Source organism: Bos indicus, chromosome 6 (genome assembly GCF_029378745.1).
Source record: "Bos indicus isolate NIAB-ARS_2022 breed Sahiwal x Tharparkar chromosome 6, NIAB-ARS_B.indTharparkar_mat_pri_1.0, whole genome shotgun sequence".
NCBI classification, from domain to species: Eukaryota; Metazoa; Chordata; class Mammalia; order Artiodactyla; family Bovidae; genus Bos; species Bos indicus.
In genome coordinates, this window is record NC_091765.1 from 3,479,586 (window position 1) to 3,497,226 (window position 17,641).

The 17,641-nt window shown below is 35.6% G+C and overlaps 1 protein-coding gene across 3 annotated transcripts in view; it reads left to right on the plus strand.

Annotated features, from left to right (window-relative positions):
• BBS7 (Bardet-Biedl syndrome 7) overlaps nt 1-17,641 on the plus strand; it is a 39,020-nt gene that overhangs the window by 13,171 nt on the left and 8,208 nt on the right. For 2 of the 3 annotated variants that reach the window (XM_070791008.1, XM_070791006.1), the window contains exons 8-14: nt 632-762; nt 4,485-4,569; nt 5,328-5,430; nt 8,435-8,627; nt 9,945-10,019; nt 12,714-12,779; nt 17,491-17,630. In XM_070791008.1, coding sequence (XP_070647109.1) covers nt 632-762; nt 4,485-4,569; nt 5,328-5,430; nt 8,435-8,627; nt 9,945-10,019; nt 12,714-12,779; nt 17,491-17,630 — 793 coding nt within the window. The remainder of the gene's footprint in view (nt 1-631; nt 763-4,484; nt 4,570-5,327; nt 5,431-8,434; nt 8,628-9,944; nt 10,020-12,713; nt 12,780-17,490; nt 17,631-17,641) is intronic. The other variant, XM_070791007.1, reaches the window with a different exon arrangement.

Sequence of the window (17,641 nt, forward strand, 5' to 3'; positions counted from 1 at the left end):
TATGAGTCAAAGAAGTACAGTGAGATCAAAGAATATTCCTTTTTTGTAAGGAATTTATACCTTTCTAAGGGGAATTTTTATCTGACTTGGTAAATTTGGATGGCTCTTTATAAGTACAGCATGAAATCTGATTTATGAGAAAATATGTTAACAATGCAAAACATTTAAGGGAAAAAAATGTCTGGGAAGAGGAAAAAATAAAGGCAGAGAACTTGAGGCAGAGGTAAATTCTATTCGTTTGAGGAGCAGAAGGAAGACCAGTGTGGCTAAATATGGCATGAAATGAAGTCAGAGGTAGGCTATGGCCAAGTCATGTAGGTCCTTGGGAGCCTTGGTAAAGGGTTTGAATTTTAGTCTAGGTGCAGTGGGGAGTCATTGGAAAACTGTAAGTGGTAATATGATGTGATCTAATTTACCAAAACTAAAACAAAAACACTCCGTAGAGAGTGGATTTGCCAGGAAACAGGTTGAAATTAAGGACAGGGAATTGAATTAGGAAGTTATTGCCATAGTTGTAATTTACTGTTTTTTTTTTTTTCTCTACTCTGATATATAGATTTTTTTTCATTCATAGTATATTTGACTGCAATATCAGTATTATTGCTAATTTATCACTTACCTTTTTTTAAAGGTATTTTGTGTGTTGACAGCTTTGACATTGTGGGTGATGGGGTTAAAGATTTACTTGTTGGAAGAGATGATGGAATGGTGGAAGTATATAGTTTTGATAATGCCAATGAACCTGTTCTACGATTTGATCATGTAAGTTCATTTTTAAGAAGACTATATATGTTTATCATTCATCAAACAATTATAGAAATGGCTGACAGTCTGTGTTTTATTAAATGATTATGTTAAAATCTTGTGTTTGGCTTAAAATATTGCTGCTTTGATATTATCAAAATCTTGTCTAGACTGCTCTTATATTTGAATGATAGATATTGCCCTCAAGCTGAACAATGAATTACTTTTTCATTTGATTTCTAAATATTCTATATCTAAATTATTAAATATTTTACCTTAGTTTCTATAATGCATAATATATTATAGGAGTAACATTTATATGTTTGGGTAACATAAATGAGATTGTGTTGTTTTAAAGTAATAAGATTTGGAGAATAAACTTCATATTGTTGAGATGATATAAAAAATATCCTTAAACAGAGAGAGCAAAGTAGCAATTTCACTTTTAGTCACCCAAGGTCTACTGTATAAGAAATACTAGATAAGAGTAATTTTTAGCTCACAAATTTTAAGCATAATTAGGCTTCTTTATCCCAAGGTATAGAGTCACATGGAGAAGCATTCTCGCATAAACTGAATCTTTTCATTTTCATGAAGTGGTGTTCTCCTCTCCAGGGTTTCCCTCTTCTGCCTCATGCATGATGTGTTGAGGCTGTTTAAAAACAACAAAAAGTCACAACTCAGTATCAATTTTTCTTTCTTTGTCTAGTTTCTCTAATTGTGGTAGAAGTTCTCCCAGTACCTACTTTAATTGCATGTCAGTAAATACAGATGTTTTGACGCACAGATAAAGTATAGTATTATATAGATAATATGGGGATAAAAACATTGTACAACATATTTTCTAGATATATTTCATATTCATCTTATATAAAAAGTCACCTTGTTAATGATGCAAATAACAGTTTAGGCTTAAACATACATAATTGTCCTATGTTGGAGATCTCTTAGTTTTTCTCATTAACCCCTGGGAAACTTTCCTATTTAGACCTCAAATCTCCTCTTTGACTTCTTTTCCAAATGCCAGTAATGACATAGCATGTGTCCCCTCTGCCAGGTGTGGCACTAAGGATTCCTGTCTTTCAAGTCTTTCTTCTGTTTGTTTGATGACAGAGGTACTGCTTTCACATTATGTTAAAGCTGCAGATTTGTTATCTTGTCTTCATTCCTGATGTCACTCACTTTGTTGTCTTTCTAATCAGGAGAAGTCGTCTTATTTGACACAGTCTGGATTGACAGTTGGTTAATCAAAAAAGTTAAGGAGCAGATCATAAAAAGATAATATACGTATACCTTAAACATTGCATTTAAAAATATTTTTTAGTTAATTTATTTTTGGCTGCACTGAGTCTTCGTCGCCATACACAGGCTTTCTCCGGTTGCAGCGAGTGGGGGCTACTCTCTAGTTGGGGTGTGTGGGCTTCTCACTGTGGTGGCTTCCCTTGTTGCAGAACGTGGGTCTAAGTGTGCAGGCTTCAGTAGTTGTGGGGTGTGGGCTCAGGGATTGTGGCGCAAGGGCTTAGATGCTCCATAGCACGTGGAGTCCTCCTGGGGCAGGAATCAAACCTGTGTCCCCTGCATTGGCAGGTAGACTCACAACCACTGGACCACCTGGGGAATCCTAAACATCACATTTTAACTTAAATTTATGTATTTACTCACCAACATTTTGAACCATGACCAAGGTCTTTTTTTGTGAATTCTCCTAATTAGTATTCTATGTTGTTACTTACATAAAATATGTCTATACTGTATTGCCTAGGATCTCTTGTTTTATGGTTTGTGACTGGTTTTACAAAATATAAGTTGAATTAACTAATTCTACAACTCTAGGTCTTTTATAAAAAGATACTTGAATTACATAAAGTAAATGAATTTCATTAAAATGTTGTATTGGCAAAAAAATGTAGAAATTACAGTTTTTTTTAATTTTCTAACTGTTCCTGAGTACAGTAGGTTAAATAAGGTACTTCTAAGTGAGGAGAGAGTAAGTTATAACTAATAATCACTTGAGGGGGTTTCCCTGTTGCTCCAGTGGTTAACAATCCGCCTGCTAACGCGGGGGACATGTGTTCGATCCCTGCTCCAGGAAGACCTCATATGCCTCGGAGCAGCTCAGCCCATGAGCCGCAACTGCTGAAGCCGGTGTGCCTCCAGCCTGTGTGCCTCCAGCCTGTGCTCCCCAACAAGGGAAGCCCCTCCCCGCAGGGATAGCCCCCGCCCACCAACAAAGGGCAGCCCCCATTCTCCACAATTAGAGGAAGCCCACAAGCAGCAACAGAGACCCAGCTGCCACCAAAAATAGACAGATAAAAGAAGAGAAGGGAGGGACGGCGGGAAGGTGGAAGGCAGAGAAGAAAGGAAGATGGCTGAAAACAGTAACATAATGAAATAATAAAAATATAATCCTTATAATATTGGTGATAAGAGAATTTCCTAAGCAAGATAAAAAAACTTAAGAAGTCAGAAAGCGAAGACTAAAAGTTAAATAATTTAAATATAGTAATGATGAAAATCTGAAAGTTGAAAAATGTACACAGGAATGGATGCAGTTTTTTTTTTCAGAATTAACTTTAGCAGGAACATGAACAAAAAAGTTCAAAGAGTTCTAGTGTATATATTAAGTACACTGGGACACTCATTAAAAATGCACTTAGACTTCCCTGGCAGTCCAGTGGTTAGGACTCTATGCTTCTATTGTGGGGGGCATGGGTTCAATCTCTGGTAAGCGAACTAAGATCCTACAAGCCATACAGCATGCCCAAAGGAAAAGAAAAATGCACTTATGAACCTAACTGTATGCAGATATTTAATCAAACCTCTGTTACTTGAATCCCTCAGGTAATTAGCTCAGGAACAGCTAAGATAGTCTGATTTGCGGAATAGCTCAGTGATTTTCCTTCTACAGGGAGGGTGAAGACGGCTAGCATTTTTAATGCTAGTGTCCATTCCCTCTACCTTCTCCTTTAGAACAATGGTTTTGGGCTTTGCCTAGTAAGAGTTACCTAGCAGAGCTGCTGGGTTGCCAGCCCATTTTTTTTCTTAATGAAAGAGAATAGATTAGAATATATCAGAGTACAATACTTAAGCCTTTTAAGTTATTCCTGTTGTTGTATATGTTCATATGTGAAGTATACCAGATTGCAGTATAAAACTTATTGATTACTTTTCAAATAGCTTGAAAGCCACTGACCTAGAGTATTTGTTAAAAACAGATTCCTGGTTGACTCATCCAAGTAATTATTGTCAGACAAGTTTGGGAAGTATTTCTTTAAAGAGATATAAACTCCTGAAAAACAGGGTTTCTCTCCATAATAGCAAATTCCCTAGAGGTCCCATGTTAGCTATCATTTTCTTTATTCTTCTAAGAAGCTGCTTGGAGAAAACACATGAGAGGTGGTCTGTGGAATTCAGATAATAAACTAAATGTGTTAAGAGTTTTGCTTATGTAATGTTTTTCTAAAAAGAATTTACTTCTTTATATAAATAAATGATCTTTGCTTATTAATAACTACTGCAGCTGAGTGGTACACACAGATACATGAGTCATTTTCAGTCTCCTTTCCTCATATTGAAAAACACTGGAATTTCTGGCCACTTGTGCAGGATTTTCACCTTTCCAATCTCAGAAGTATTCAATAAAAATATATTGAATGTTGGGAGATAGGAAAATAAGTTTTGTAGCTTATTTAACTTTGTGAAATTTTATTGATGAAGTGCTTGATTTAAATTCATTGTAGACGTTGTCTGAGAGTGTCACATCAATCCAGGGTGGTTGTGTAGGGAAAGATGGCTATGACGAAATCGTGGTATCCACATACTCAGGTAAGGTAAATGAAAATCGTAATAGCTAGTTGAAAGAATCAATCTAAAAAATATAAATTTGATAAATTGCTTTTAAAAATATATAAATTTTATAAAGTGCTTTTGATTTTTTTTAAAGTTTATTAGTAAGTAACCCTTACCTATAGCATTAAAAGCTTTATTGGTTAAAAATAAGAAAGAAAGGAGTGTTATTGATTTATAAAATAATTTCTTTATTAATGCTTTTTAAAAGTGTTTAGTATATCTCTAGTATCTTTGAAAATTAAATGATATCCTTTGACTTAAAAATTATTATTTACTGAAATTTAGTTTGTTTTGTTACTATGTACATTTCTTATAAAACTTACTTTCTTTTGAGTTGGTCATTTTTGTATTTTCACAATAGTTATATGAGATTTTAACTTTCCATGAAAGTAATTTTTGAAAGACAACTCTTACTCATCAGCTCTTTTTTGCATTTGCTAGACTGTGTTGACTTATTTCATCCCTGAAAACTAAAGTTATAAATTAAGAAGTAAAGGATTTCTTTAATTGCAGTATTACAGTATTTCAAGCAAAGCAAAAATGGTATCTGAAGTAATTTCCTTATAGTTTGAATATCTTCCAGCTTGATTTGTTTTGTTTTGTTTTGCTTATGCTTTTTTGAAAAATAATAAGTCCAAAACTAAATGAGGTTGATGTTGGTGGACAAAGGGGCATGCATTTTGGGTTTAACACTGGCAGCACTTAATGGTGTACGATTTAATTCATCTCTACAGGCTGGATTACAGGTCTGACCACAGAGCCTGTTCATAAGGAAAGTGGACCAGGAGAAGAACTAAAATTTAATCAGGAGATGCAGAATAAAATTTCTTCTTTACGGTAATTTTGGATTTTGGTTTGCCTTTTTTTTTTTTTTCATTTCATGAAGTATGTGATTGTTGTTTTTTTTTCTTACTTATTGGTACCGTATATTTTACTGGAAGAAATTATATAATTAATTAGTTTATCACCTTTTTAAGTGAAAGTTTATCAGTTTGAGAACATTAGCAGTAAGTGCTGATTAATATTTGGAGTTAGAAATATACTTTTTATGTGTTTTTTTCTATGTTGATTTTTTCTTAGATCAAAAATCTAAGAAAAATCTAAGAATATGTTTTTGCATTGTCTATTATAGTGTTTTTTTTAATAGACATTAGAAAGTAGCCAATATAGATGGCTCTATTCCTCATTAATTCTAATATTCACTGCTATTGTGGACCTTTCTGAATCTATAGCTTTGGCTTATAAGTTTTCTTACTGGAAATGAGTAATGTTAACTCCTTTAGACACAAGGATCACTTTCACGGCCTGTTCAGTTTGACAAGTCCTATGACAAGGGCCTCAAGGAAAATTGCTTCATACAGTGAAGAAGTAGGAGTTGCTGAAACTTTTTTTTTTAATTTTTTTACTTTATAATATTGTATTGGTTTTTCCATACATTTGACATGAATCCACCACGGGTGTACATATGTTCCCCATCCTGAACCCCCTTCCCACCTCGCTCCCCATCCCATCCCTCTGGGTCATCCCAGTGCACCAGCCCTGAGCACCCTATATCATCAAACCTGGACTGGTGATTCGTTTCACATGTGATAATTTACATGTTTCAATGCCATTCTCCCGTATCATCCCACCCTCGCCTTCTCCCAGAGTCCAAAAGACTGTTCTATACATCTGTGTCTCTTTTGTTGTCTCGCATACAGGCTTATCATTACCATCTTTCTAAATTCCATATATATGCGTTAGTATACTGTATTGGTGTTTTTCTTTCTGGCTTACTTCACTCTGTATAATAGGCTCCAGTTTCATCCACCTCATTAGAACTGATTCAAATGTATTCTTTTTAATGGCTGAGTAATACTCCATTGTGTATATGTATGACAGCTTTCTTATCCATTCATCTGCTGATGGACATCTAGGTTGCTTCCATGTCCTGGCCATTATAAACAGTGCTGCGATGAACATTGGGGTACACGTGTCTCTTTCAGTTCTGGTTTCCTCAGTGTGTATGCCCAGCAGTGGGATCGCTGGGTCATATAGCAGTTCTATTTCCAGTTTTTTAAGGAATCTCCACACTGTTCTCCATAGTGGCTGTACTAGTTTGAATTCCCACCAACAGTGTAAGAGGGTTCCCTTTTCTCCACACCCTCTCCAGCATTTATTGCTTGTAGACTTTTGGATAGCAGCCATTCTGACTGGCATGAGATGGTACCTCATCATGGTTTTGATTTGCATTTCTCTGGTAATGAGTGATGTTGAGCATCTTTTTCATGTGTTTGTTAGCCATCTGTATGTCGTCTTTGGAGAAATGTCTGTTTAGTTCTTTGGCCCACTTTTTGATTGGGTCATTTATTTTACTGGAATTGAGCTGCAGGAGTTGCTTGTATATTTTTGAGATTAATTTTTTGTCCGTTGCTTCATTTGCTATTATTTTCTCCTATTCTGAAGGCTGTCTTTTCACCTTGCTTATAGTTTCCTTTGTTGTGCAAGAAGCTTTTAATTTTAATTACGTCCCATTTGTTTATTTTTGCTTTTATTTCCAATATTCTGGGAGGTGGGTCATAGAGGATCCTGCTGTGATGTATGTCAGAGAGTGTTTTGCCTATGTTCTCCTCTAGGAGTTTTATAGTTTCTGGTCTTACGTTTAGATCTTTAATCCATTTTGAGTTTATTTTTGTGTATGGTGTTAGAAAGTGATCTAGTTTCATTCTTTTACAAGTAGTTGACGAGTTTTCCCAGCACCGCTTGTTAAAGAGATTGTCTTTTCTCCATTGTATATTCTTGCCTCCTTTGTCAAAGATAAGGTGTCCATAGGTGGTGCAACTTTTAATGATTATTCTCCTTACTTCAGCCCTTGCCAACTTCTTGGGGGAGTGAAAATCAATCTCTTTTTGGTGGTAGTTGCTACAGAAGTTTTGAGGCAACAAATTGCCACAAGTACTAGTTCACTAAAGCCACACCACCAGTTCACCACAAACCAGTTCACCAGAGTCACTAGGAGAGAAAGCTCTAATGTTCTTCAGTAAGGATACCAAGTAGAGTTAATGAATTGCTATCTTATGCCCTCAGTACTATACCTTATATTTATAACTAAGTCAACCCCTTCCTGATTTCGCTGGAATGTATGCTTATGAGAAGGTTATGTCTGTTTTGTTCATAGAGTCACTCAGTAAATATTTCTTGAGTGAATGAATCTTTTCCTTGGTTAATTGCACAAATCTCTTTCAAGATTCTTCCCAGACTTTCCCTCTAAACTTGAGGTAGCTAAACCTCATATTGTGCTCTCCCAGTTACTGTTTCCTTCGTTTGCATTTGACCTTTCCCTTTAACTGGAGCAACTCAAAGCAGTGCCTGCACAGTTCAGTCTCCAGCACTTGGTGGAACTCAGCTGGCTTATGATTATCGTTGATACTCTGCAGTCTTTGTTGTCTGTCTACTCTAATGTTTTTCTGAAAGGTACATGTTTATTGATTTCACACATTTTGTTCCTTCTCATTAAATCTAAGTTATTCTACCCCAGAACAATCAGTTTGTCTTCTGATTAGTACTACATGTAACTGAAGCCAGACTCATGTGTATTTGCAGCTTGCCTTGATTCTTACAACTCTTTATTAATATTGCTGGTATGGGGCTGAGAAGATATTTTAGTTTTTAGATTATAGATAGATAATATGGAACCAGTTGGTCAGTGATAGAAGCAAAAATTTTGTTTCTATTTCTGTTACAGTTCAAATGCAACCAATTAAAAAATACATTTTGCAGAAGTAAATGTCTGTCAAATTTTTGTAAACATTCTGAGGACCTCAAATGGTTATAGGTGACGAAGTTCTATATTTTCCTCTAGGAGTGAATTGGAACAGCTGCAGTATAAAGTGCTACAGGAGAGAGAGAAATATCAACAGTCTTCTCAGTCAAGCAAAGCAAAATCAGCAGTACCTTCATTTAGTGTAAATGACAAGTTTACATTAAATAAAGATGATGCCAGCTACAGCCTTATCTTAGAGGTGCAGACAGCGATAGATAATGTCTTAATACAGGTAAGTAAAATGCATAATTTCTTTGTTTTATGACTGGATCTATTTTAGTGTCCACTATTTATTTTGGACACTTTTAGTTTTAGACAGTGATTTTAAACATTTATCTTAATCTTCCATTAGATAATCAGTTTGCTTATAGATTATTTAAATTATATCTTTACTTTCACCCTATACATATTAAACAAAAGGCTGGTGAACTTACGTTTCAGAAAGATTGAGGAAGGACATTTAGGAGTTTGTTCTTTGGATAGCCTTTAGGAAAATTTTAACAGAGATGTGATTTGTAAAACTTCAGTATTTAATATCCTGAATAGGATCTTTAAGTTCCAAATACTAAAGTAAGAGTTTACAGTACAGACTGCTCATTAGCCGTCAGTTTCTAGATAGGTCAATAGGCAAAGCAGATGATTCCGAAGGGTGAAACCTAGAGATAATAATGTATAGCACCATTTTTCAATTTATTTAATTATTTTTTTTCTTATACTAGAAGATAGAGAGTGGAAAAAGATGATAGAAAGATGAATGGAAAATAAGAGTAAAGAGGAAGAAGAAGACAAAGTTTGAAAAGATATGGGGGAGGGGGAGGATTATTAATTAAAACTGAAGGGCAGAAATTTCTCTTAAGTAGTGTTAGCTCAGGGACTGCTGCACTGAACAACTCTAGGTGCATCATTTATGTAGAGCACAGTGCAAACTCATTGTTCTAGAAGCTACTTCTCCAGAGTAGATTAAGAATTACCCTCTTTCTATGTTACAGGTGGAATAAAAAATTATAAAAATGAACTGATATAAATAAACATGGGCTTCCCAGATGGCACTAGTGGTAAAGAACCTGACTGCCAGTACAAGAGATATAAGATACCCAGGTTCGATCCCTGGCTCAGGAAAATCCTCTGAAGAAGGGCATGGCAACCCACTCCAGTATTCTTGCCTGGAGAATCCCAGGGACAGAGGAGCCTGGCAGGATATAGTCCATGGGGTCACAAAGATAAACATGACCATATGTAGCCCATGGTAGCATTTTTAGTACTGACAGAAAAGTCTAAGAAGACTATATTTTAAAAAGAGCAGTGAGAGATTAAAATCTGTAATCTCTGATTAATCCAAATTAGAAAATAAGTCATAATATGACATTTATTCATATTATATTTATTTTCTAGAAGTAGGTATTATCAAATATAAGTTAAGAGAGTTCATACTCTCATATTTAGAGATTAACATAAACTAGAACCAAAGAAAACCCTAAGAGAAAATATGTGTTGGAAAATTTCTAGTTTTCTACCTGAACCTTTCTTTTCCTTTTAATATTGATTGTAGAGTGATGTTCCAATAGATTTACTTGATGTGGATAAAAATTCTGCTGTTGTCAGCTTTAGCAGCTGTGATTCTGAGGTGAGTAAAAAATATAAAGAATTCTTGAGATGCTTTCATTTTCATTATGCCATTTTGTATGAAACCTGTAAATGCTATTAGGGTCAATGTTCCTTCAATATTTCCTTCCATAACCTTTCCCTCAAAATCTGTTTGTATTCTCTTTCTCTGTATTCAGATAATCTAGAAACTGGAGTGTTGTCTTAAATTCTTTCCTTTTTTCTTATCTGTTTAATCCAGTTATAGTGGATCCCTCCCTCTTATCTGCTGGAGATACTGTGCATTCTAAAAGCCCCAGTGGATGCCTGAAATTATAAATACTACGGAACCCTTGAATAATACTGTGTTTTTTTTCAGTATCATTACTTTTGCACTTTGGAGCTATCATTAAGTAAAACATGGGTTACCTGAACACAACATGTCATCTGATAACAGAGATGGTTACTAAGTGACTAACGGGCAGGTAGCATATATGACATGAATATGCAGGATAAAGGACTGATTCACGTCCCAGATGAGATGGAGTGGGATGTTACAAGTTCTCATCACACTACTCAGAATGGTGTGTGATTCTGTAAGCAAAACATGAGTTGCTTATTTCTGGCATTTTCTATTTAATATCTTCAGACCACAGTTGAGCATGGGTAACTGAAACCCCAAAAAGCAAAACCACAGATAAAGGGGAAACTACTGTAGTCACTGATTTCTGTCAGTTCTCGCTCCCTTGCTCTTAGCTGTCTACTTTGCTTCATTTCCACTTCTGTTAACCTTCCAGCTCTCACCATGCTTGCTTCAGCTACTCATTCACCAGTTTCTCTGCCTTCAGTATTGCCTGTCAATCACAGGAGATGCTGTGCACTTCCATCCAAGAGACCTTCCTAAAGTACAAACATCACTGTGTCATTTCTCTTCTCACAACCTTTTAAAACCTTTCCTGAGCTGCATGTAAGTCTAGACCTCTCACTGTAGCATAAAAGCTTTCCATAATTCAGCTCTGATTACAACTCCAACTTAATCTCTCACCAGCTGCTACCTTCCCTCCCAGGCACATGATTTCTGCCAAACTGAAGTTCTTAAAATTTCTTCAAAATGCTATATAGTTTCACACATTCCTACAGTTAAACATGATCTGTTCCATCTGCCTGCCTTTCCGCACTTTTTCTTGCTGACTCTTGCTTACCCTTCATTCAGTAGACATTTATCGAACACCTACTCTGTGCAGAGTACCCAGGATGAGCCCATATCTGAGCTTTCGGATGCATTTGCCGTTCACTTCCCTCTACGTGGTACTAGCCGGCTAGAAGTCTTGGCGCTAGGTGCAGGTCCTGAGGAGAAGTTGGGGTACAGAAAAGGTCTAGGGAAGGCGAGCCAGAGAAGAAAGTCTGACTGGAGCTGGCATTAAAAAGAGAAGGATAAAAAGAATAGATAAAGAACAAAGTTGATAGTTATATTAGGGAATAATTTTCAAAATAATTTCAGAGTAAAACTTTTTTTTGATAAGAGATTTATCAAAAAGCAGTTGTATTGTTATCATATATGCCTTGCCATCCCTGTTTGAGAATAAGATACAAATGATTAAGACCTACGTTTTTATGATCATTAAAAAAAATCAAGTTAGTATGAACTTCAGATCTTTAATTCCTAAGTTACAGTGAAAAACTAGCCTGTTTATATCAATGCAGGATTCGAGTATTTTATACCAATTTAAAACCTGTTTTCTAGAATGATGACTTAAAAAATCTTATAGAGATTTCAAACATACACGAAAGGAGAAAGAATAGCACAACCTCCATGAACTCCTCACTAACTTTAACATATGGTCAGTCTTGTTTTCTGCTCTTTACCCTCTTCTCCCCATCCCAAACCTAACTCCAGACATTTTATCTCTTTTAATTAGTCATTTTATCTATAAGCACTGAGATGCATAACATTTGTTTTTAATTACACAAAAGCATATTTATTTTTAAGTTGACTTATCCTCTGTGCTTGCTGAGTTTAAAACATTTGAATTTTCTTTTAATAGTAGCGTTCCTTTTATTTCTTCAGGTATTTATTAAAAATAGGGAAATATCAGTACATGAAAATTGCATATCAAATAGTTCATGTTGTTTTGTCTGATTTTGCAATTCATGCACCCAGAAATACTTTTTTTTTTTGTTTTTAGTAGTTATTCTATTTCAAGAAGTTATATGAAGTAACCTCTCCAATTTTATTCAACAAACATTTATTGAATGCCTATGGTCTACTTGACACTGTGCTATTTGCTGGAAATACATAGATGAGATATTTCTAAGTTGTCTGTATGTATGTGTGAAAATCAAATACGTTCAACACTGAACATTTATGTTTTTTGCCTTTATAATATAAACATAAGGGATTTGCACTATCAGTTAAATTTTTGGAAGGACAATTAATATTTTTAAATGTTATGGGAGAGATTCAAGATGGAAAGAGCACTGAGCTATAGATATGAATTTGAATTCCAGTGTTATTACTTACTGGCTTTTAGGAAAGTTACCTAACTCTTCACCCTTTTCTTCATCGGTTAAAGCTTCCCACATAGGGTTGTTTATAGGAATAAGCATAAAGCTCATAGCACAGTGCCACCCAAATGATAGGTGCTCAGTAAAATGATAACAGTTATTATTATTGATGCTGTTGTTATTCTTAAAGACATGGATTCATTCTTCTCCTCAACTTCTGAATTATTCCTAGTCAAATGACAATTTTCTCCTCGCCACTTACCGGTGCCAGGCAAATACCACAAGACTAGAGCTCAAGGTAAAAATGTTTGAAATTACCTTTACTTGAAAGTTCGAACTTTCTTTTTCCTTGGTAAATCTTGCAACATGTGATATCATTTCTTTGCATTAAATTTCTCCCTGAAACAAGCATTTTGAATAATGTCTTTTGAATGACCTGTTTTTGAGAATCTGAGGTTTCTGTGCTGTGCTGTGCTTAGTTGCTCAGATGTATCCAACTCCTTGCAACCCCATGAACCGTAGTCTGCCAGGCTCTCTGACCATGGAATTCTCTGGGCAAGAATCTTGGAGTCAGTTGCCATTCCCTTCTCCAGGGGCATCTTTCCAACCCAGGGATTGAATCCAGGTCTCCTGCATTGCAGGTGGATTCTTTACCTATTTGATTTTAATTCAGCCCAAACCACTGTCTCTTCTATTAACACTCAACTAATTACATTCACTAAAATTTTTACCAATCCTAAATTTCCTCTAGCTGGAAATATTTTTTTCTAATTTTCTATTATGGAAAGTTTCAAACATACATAAGAGTAATGATTCCTGCTTAAGCAATGATCAATTCATAACAATCTTATTTATGCTGTCACTCTCTGTTCCAAATTATTTTGAAGCAGATACAGGATGTAATTTTTTTTGTAAGTATTTCAGGATATATGTTTAAAAGATAAGAACTCTTTTTAACCCTAATCACAATACTGTTATCAAACCAAATAAAAATTAATAATTCCTTAGTATCATCAAATGTTTAGTGTAGTGGTTTTTGCTTTTAATTTAACATTTGATTCAGCCATAGTCCAAATAAGGTAATTTGGTTACTGAAGTATCTGAGCATTTGCCCTGTATTTTCCTATTATTTGGATTTTTCTGATTGCATTCAGTGATGGCATTACTATCTATCTATTCCAGGGAAAATCTTTGAAGTTTCCTTTTGCAATGTACTAGGATAATCATTTTTATAATTAAATACTCTTTTTAGCACACATATATTTTAGTTTTTAGTGTGAGATTTAAAAAAAAAAATTGGTACATTTATAATCCCAAAATTAAGGATGATGTTCTGAGACTCAAAGTAAGATTTTTTTCAAGAGAGATGCTATTACACAATAACTCTTTCACATCTGGTTAAGGAACTTCCAGTTTATGCTTGTCTAACAAATTGGCAAAAATTTAGAGAAAGCATCATCATTAGTGACAGGATGAGGAAAAGGACACTGTCAATCATAGCTGAAGTAAATAATTGTTAAAGCCACTTTGGTAAAATAGGCTATAGCCCTACTTGTTGGAATCTATTTCATAGCAATAAAGTCATAGTAGTGTACCCACAGATATATGTATAATTAACTGCAGCATTGTTTGTAGAAGCAGAAAGGTGGAATCAAAGTGAACACTCAGTATTTAATGTTTGAATAAGTAGCTGTTTATCCATTCCATAGAATATTGCACAGCTGCAATAAAGAATGAGCTGATCTATTCCTTTTAATGTAGAGCAAATTCCATGAAAAACGCAAAATGCAGATAAAAGTTCTATATATGTATATACATATTATCTATAATATGAAGAAATATATAAAAAGAATCATAGCTGTCTGATATGATAGGTCATACAATAGGGGGAAGGTTTGGGTGGGATGTGAGGGGGAGGGAGATGATAGTATTAGGAGAGGCAGAGATAAGGGAAGACATTAGAAATAAAAACAAAGCTGTCTATGATATAAATAGAATTTATTTATGTAAAATTATGCATTTATTTTTGTACATGTGCATAGAGAGATGTATGAAAGGTTGACTATCAAAATAGCAATAATGATCATCTCTAGGTGGTAGAATTTCAGATGACTCATATGTTAATCCTAATTTTTCTTCATTGTTTGGATTTTTAAAATAATGAATATGAAGTATATAATGAGAAAACATTATGACTTTTTAAAAACGTGAACAATTGTGTTCTTTTTTAAAAATTATACTGTTTATAGTTATTATAAAATATTGGCTATATTCCCTGTGTTATACTAATTACAACATTCAGAAAACAGATCATGGCATCTGGTCCCATCACTTCATGGCAAATAGATGGAGAAACAGTGGAAACAGTGGCTGACTTTATTTTTCTGGGCTCCAAAATCACTGCAGATGGTGACTGCAGCCATGAAATTAAAAGACGCTTACTCTTTGGAAGGGAAGTTATGACCAACCTAGACAGCATATTAAAAAGCAGAGACATTACTTTGTCAACAAGGGTCCATCTAGTCAAGGCTATGGTTTTTCCAGTGGTCATGTATGGATGTGAGTTGGACTATAAAGAAAGATGAGCACCAAAGAATTGATGCTTTTGAACTGTGGTGTTGGAGAAGACTATTGAGAGTCCCTTGGACTGCAAGGAGATCCAACCAGTCCATTCTAAAGGATGTCATCCCTGAATATTCATTGGAAGGACTGATGCTGAAGCTGAAACTCCAATATTTTGGCCACCTCATGTGAAGAGCTGACTCATTTGAAAAGACTCTGATACTGGGAAAGATTGAGGGCAGGAGGAGAAGGGGACGACAGAGGATGAGATGGTTGGATGGCACCACTGACTCAATGAACATGAGTTTGGGTAAACTCCGGGAGTTGGTGATGGACAGGGAGGCCTGGTGTGCTGCAGTTCATGGGGTCACAAAGAGTCGGACAAAACTGAGTGACTGAACTGAACTGATGCTAATTATGAATTTATGTGGAAAAATTTATGTACCAGTTTAAGCTTACCCCTTAAAAAGAAGCCCTAAAGATATAGCTTTATCAGATGGATTTTTTATTTTCCTTCTGTATTTTTATTCTTTATCCTTTCCTTATGTTTTCTGTCTTTGCATTCAGAGAAATATTTTTAGTGTAACATTTGCAAAAAATTCTTGCTTTAAATTTTTATTTATGTTTCCCATTTAGGTAAAACATTGATTTGTTTTCCCCTCCTCACATGCCACGGAAAGTATGAGTTGATATGTCAGTTAGATTAGAGAAGCTGCCTTTGTAATATAAGAGGTTCTGCAGTCCGTTTCATGAACTAGAGCAGGGAGGAGTTGAAAGGGGTGGCAGGAGAGAGAAGTTGGCTGCTGCTGCTGCTGCTAAGTCACTTCAGTCGTGTCCAACTCTGTGCAACCCCATAGATGGCAGCCCACAAGACTCCGCCATCCCTGGGATTCTCCAGGCAAGAACACTGGAGTGGGTTGCCATTTCCTTCCCCAATGCATGAAGCTGGACTGCTTTCTAATTCCTCTAAAATTATGTCTTCACAGTTATATGAATTAGAGTTTTCTATAAGTGTTTTAAATTCTCAGGATATCCAACTAAAAAGGTACAAAGAATTTCCTAATCCACATATGTCATAATTAGATTATGAGTATGCTTTTCTGTTTTCATAGAAAGTTAAGAATTAAGTTATTGGAAACATTTTTTTTTTCTGACAATAGATTTTTTAAAAAATTTTTGGCTGCACAAGCTCCTCATTGCAGCATGAAGGTTTCTCTAGCTGCAGAGCGAGGGTTTCACTTGTTATGACACACAGGCTCTAGAGAGCTTGGACTCAGTAGCTGCAGCTCACAGGCTTAGTCCCTTTGTGGCATATGATATCTTAGTTCCCTGACTAGGATCAAACCCGTATCTCCTTCATTGGAAGGCAGACTCTTAACCACTGGACCGCCAGAGAAGGTCCCTTGCAATAGATTTTTATAATAGCCATATGCTGTAATGCCCCCATTTCTGAGAGAATGAAGTGTTTAGTTATTGACTCACTTATCCTTTCAACAAAAATGTCTAAATTTTTACCATTTTTTAATGTGACTCTTATACAGTGTATTATACACCTATGTTTTTAGATGTGATAAGGTGGTGTATGAGAATGTTTATCTTTTGGAATGACAAATCTATAAATTCTGTGGTAGGGATGACTTCAGCTCAGTTCAGTCACTCAGTCGGGTCCGACTCTTTGTGACCCCATGGACTGCAGCACACCAGTCTTCCCTGTCCATCACCAACTCCCAGAGTTTACTCAAACTCATGTCCATCGAGTCAGTAACACCATCCAACCATCTCATCTTCTGTCGTCCCCTTCTCCTCCTGCCTTCAGTCTTTCCCAGCATCAAGGTCTTTCCCAGTCAGTTCTTCACATCAGGTGGCCAAAGTATTGGAGTTTGAGCTTCAGCATCAGTCCTTCCACTGAATGTTCAGGACTGATTTTCTTTAGGATGGACTGGTTTGATCTCTTTGCAGTCCAAGGGACTCTCAAGTGTCTTCTCCAACACCAGTTTGAAAGCATCAATTCTTCGGCGCTCAGCTTTCTTTATAGTCCAACTCTCACATCCATACATGACCACTGAAAAAACAACAGCCTTGACTATATGGACCTTTGTTCACAAAGTAATGTCTCTGCTTTTTAATATGCTGTCTAGGTTGGTCATAGCTTTTCTTCCAAGGAGCAAGCATACCTCCTTGGAGTGTTTGAGTGTCTCCTGTGGAGGTTCAGGTCAGAGGGATGACTTACAGATGGATTAATTTTGCTTTTGATTGCTAAAATCTTTTAAAATCTTCTTTGACTATAGTGGTAAAAAGTTCCTGTTGAATAGAATGTCATTATTTCCATCAGTGTGTTACAGAAGAAATTAAAGCCTAAGTACTTGATTACTTGTGTTGAACATTTTAAAGATGGCATTATGTTGCTAGATTATTCTTATTTTCTTTCCTCTTTTGTGTTGAATCAGATTCGCTCAATTGAAGGCCAGTATGGCACACTTCAAGCATATGTGACTCCAAGAATTCAACCCAAAACATGTCAGGTCCGCCAGTACCATATCAAACCCCTTTCACTCCATCAAAGAACTCACTTTATTGATCATGACAGGTAGGACAAAG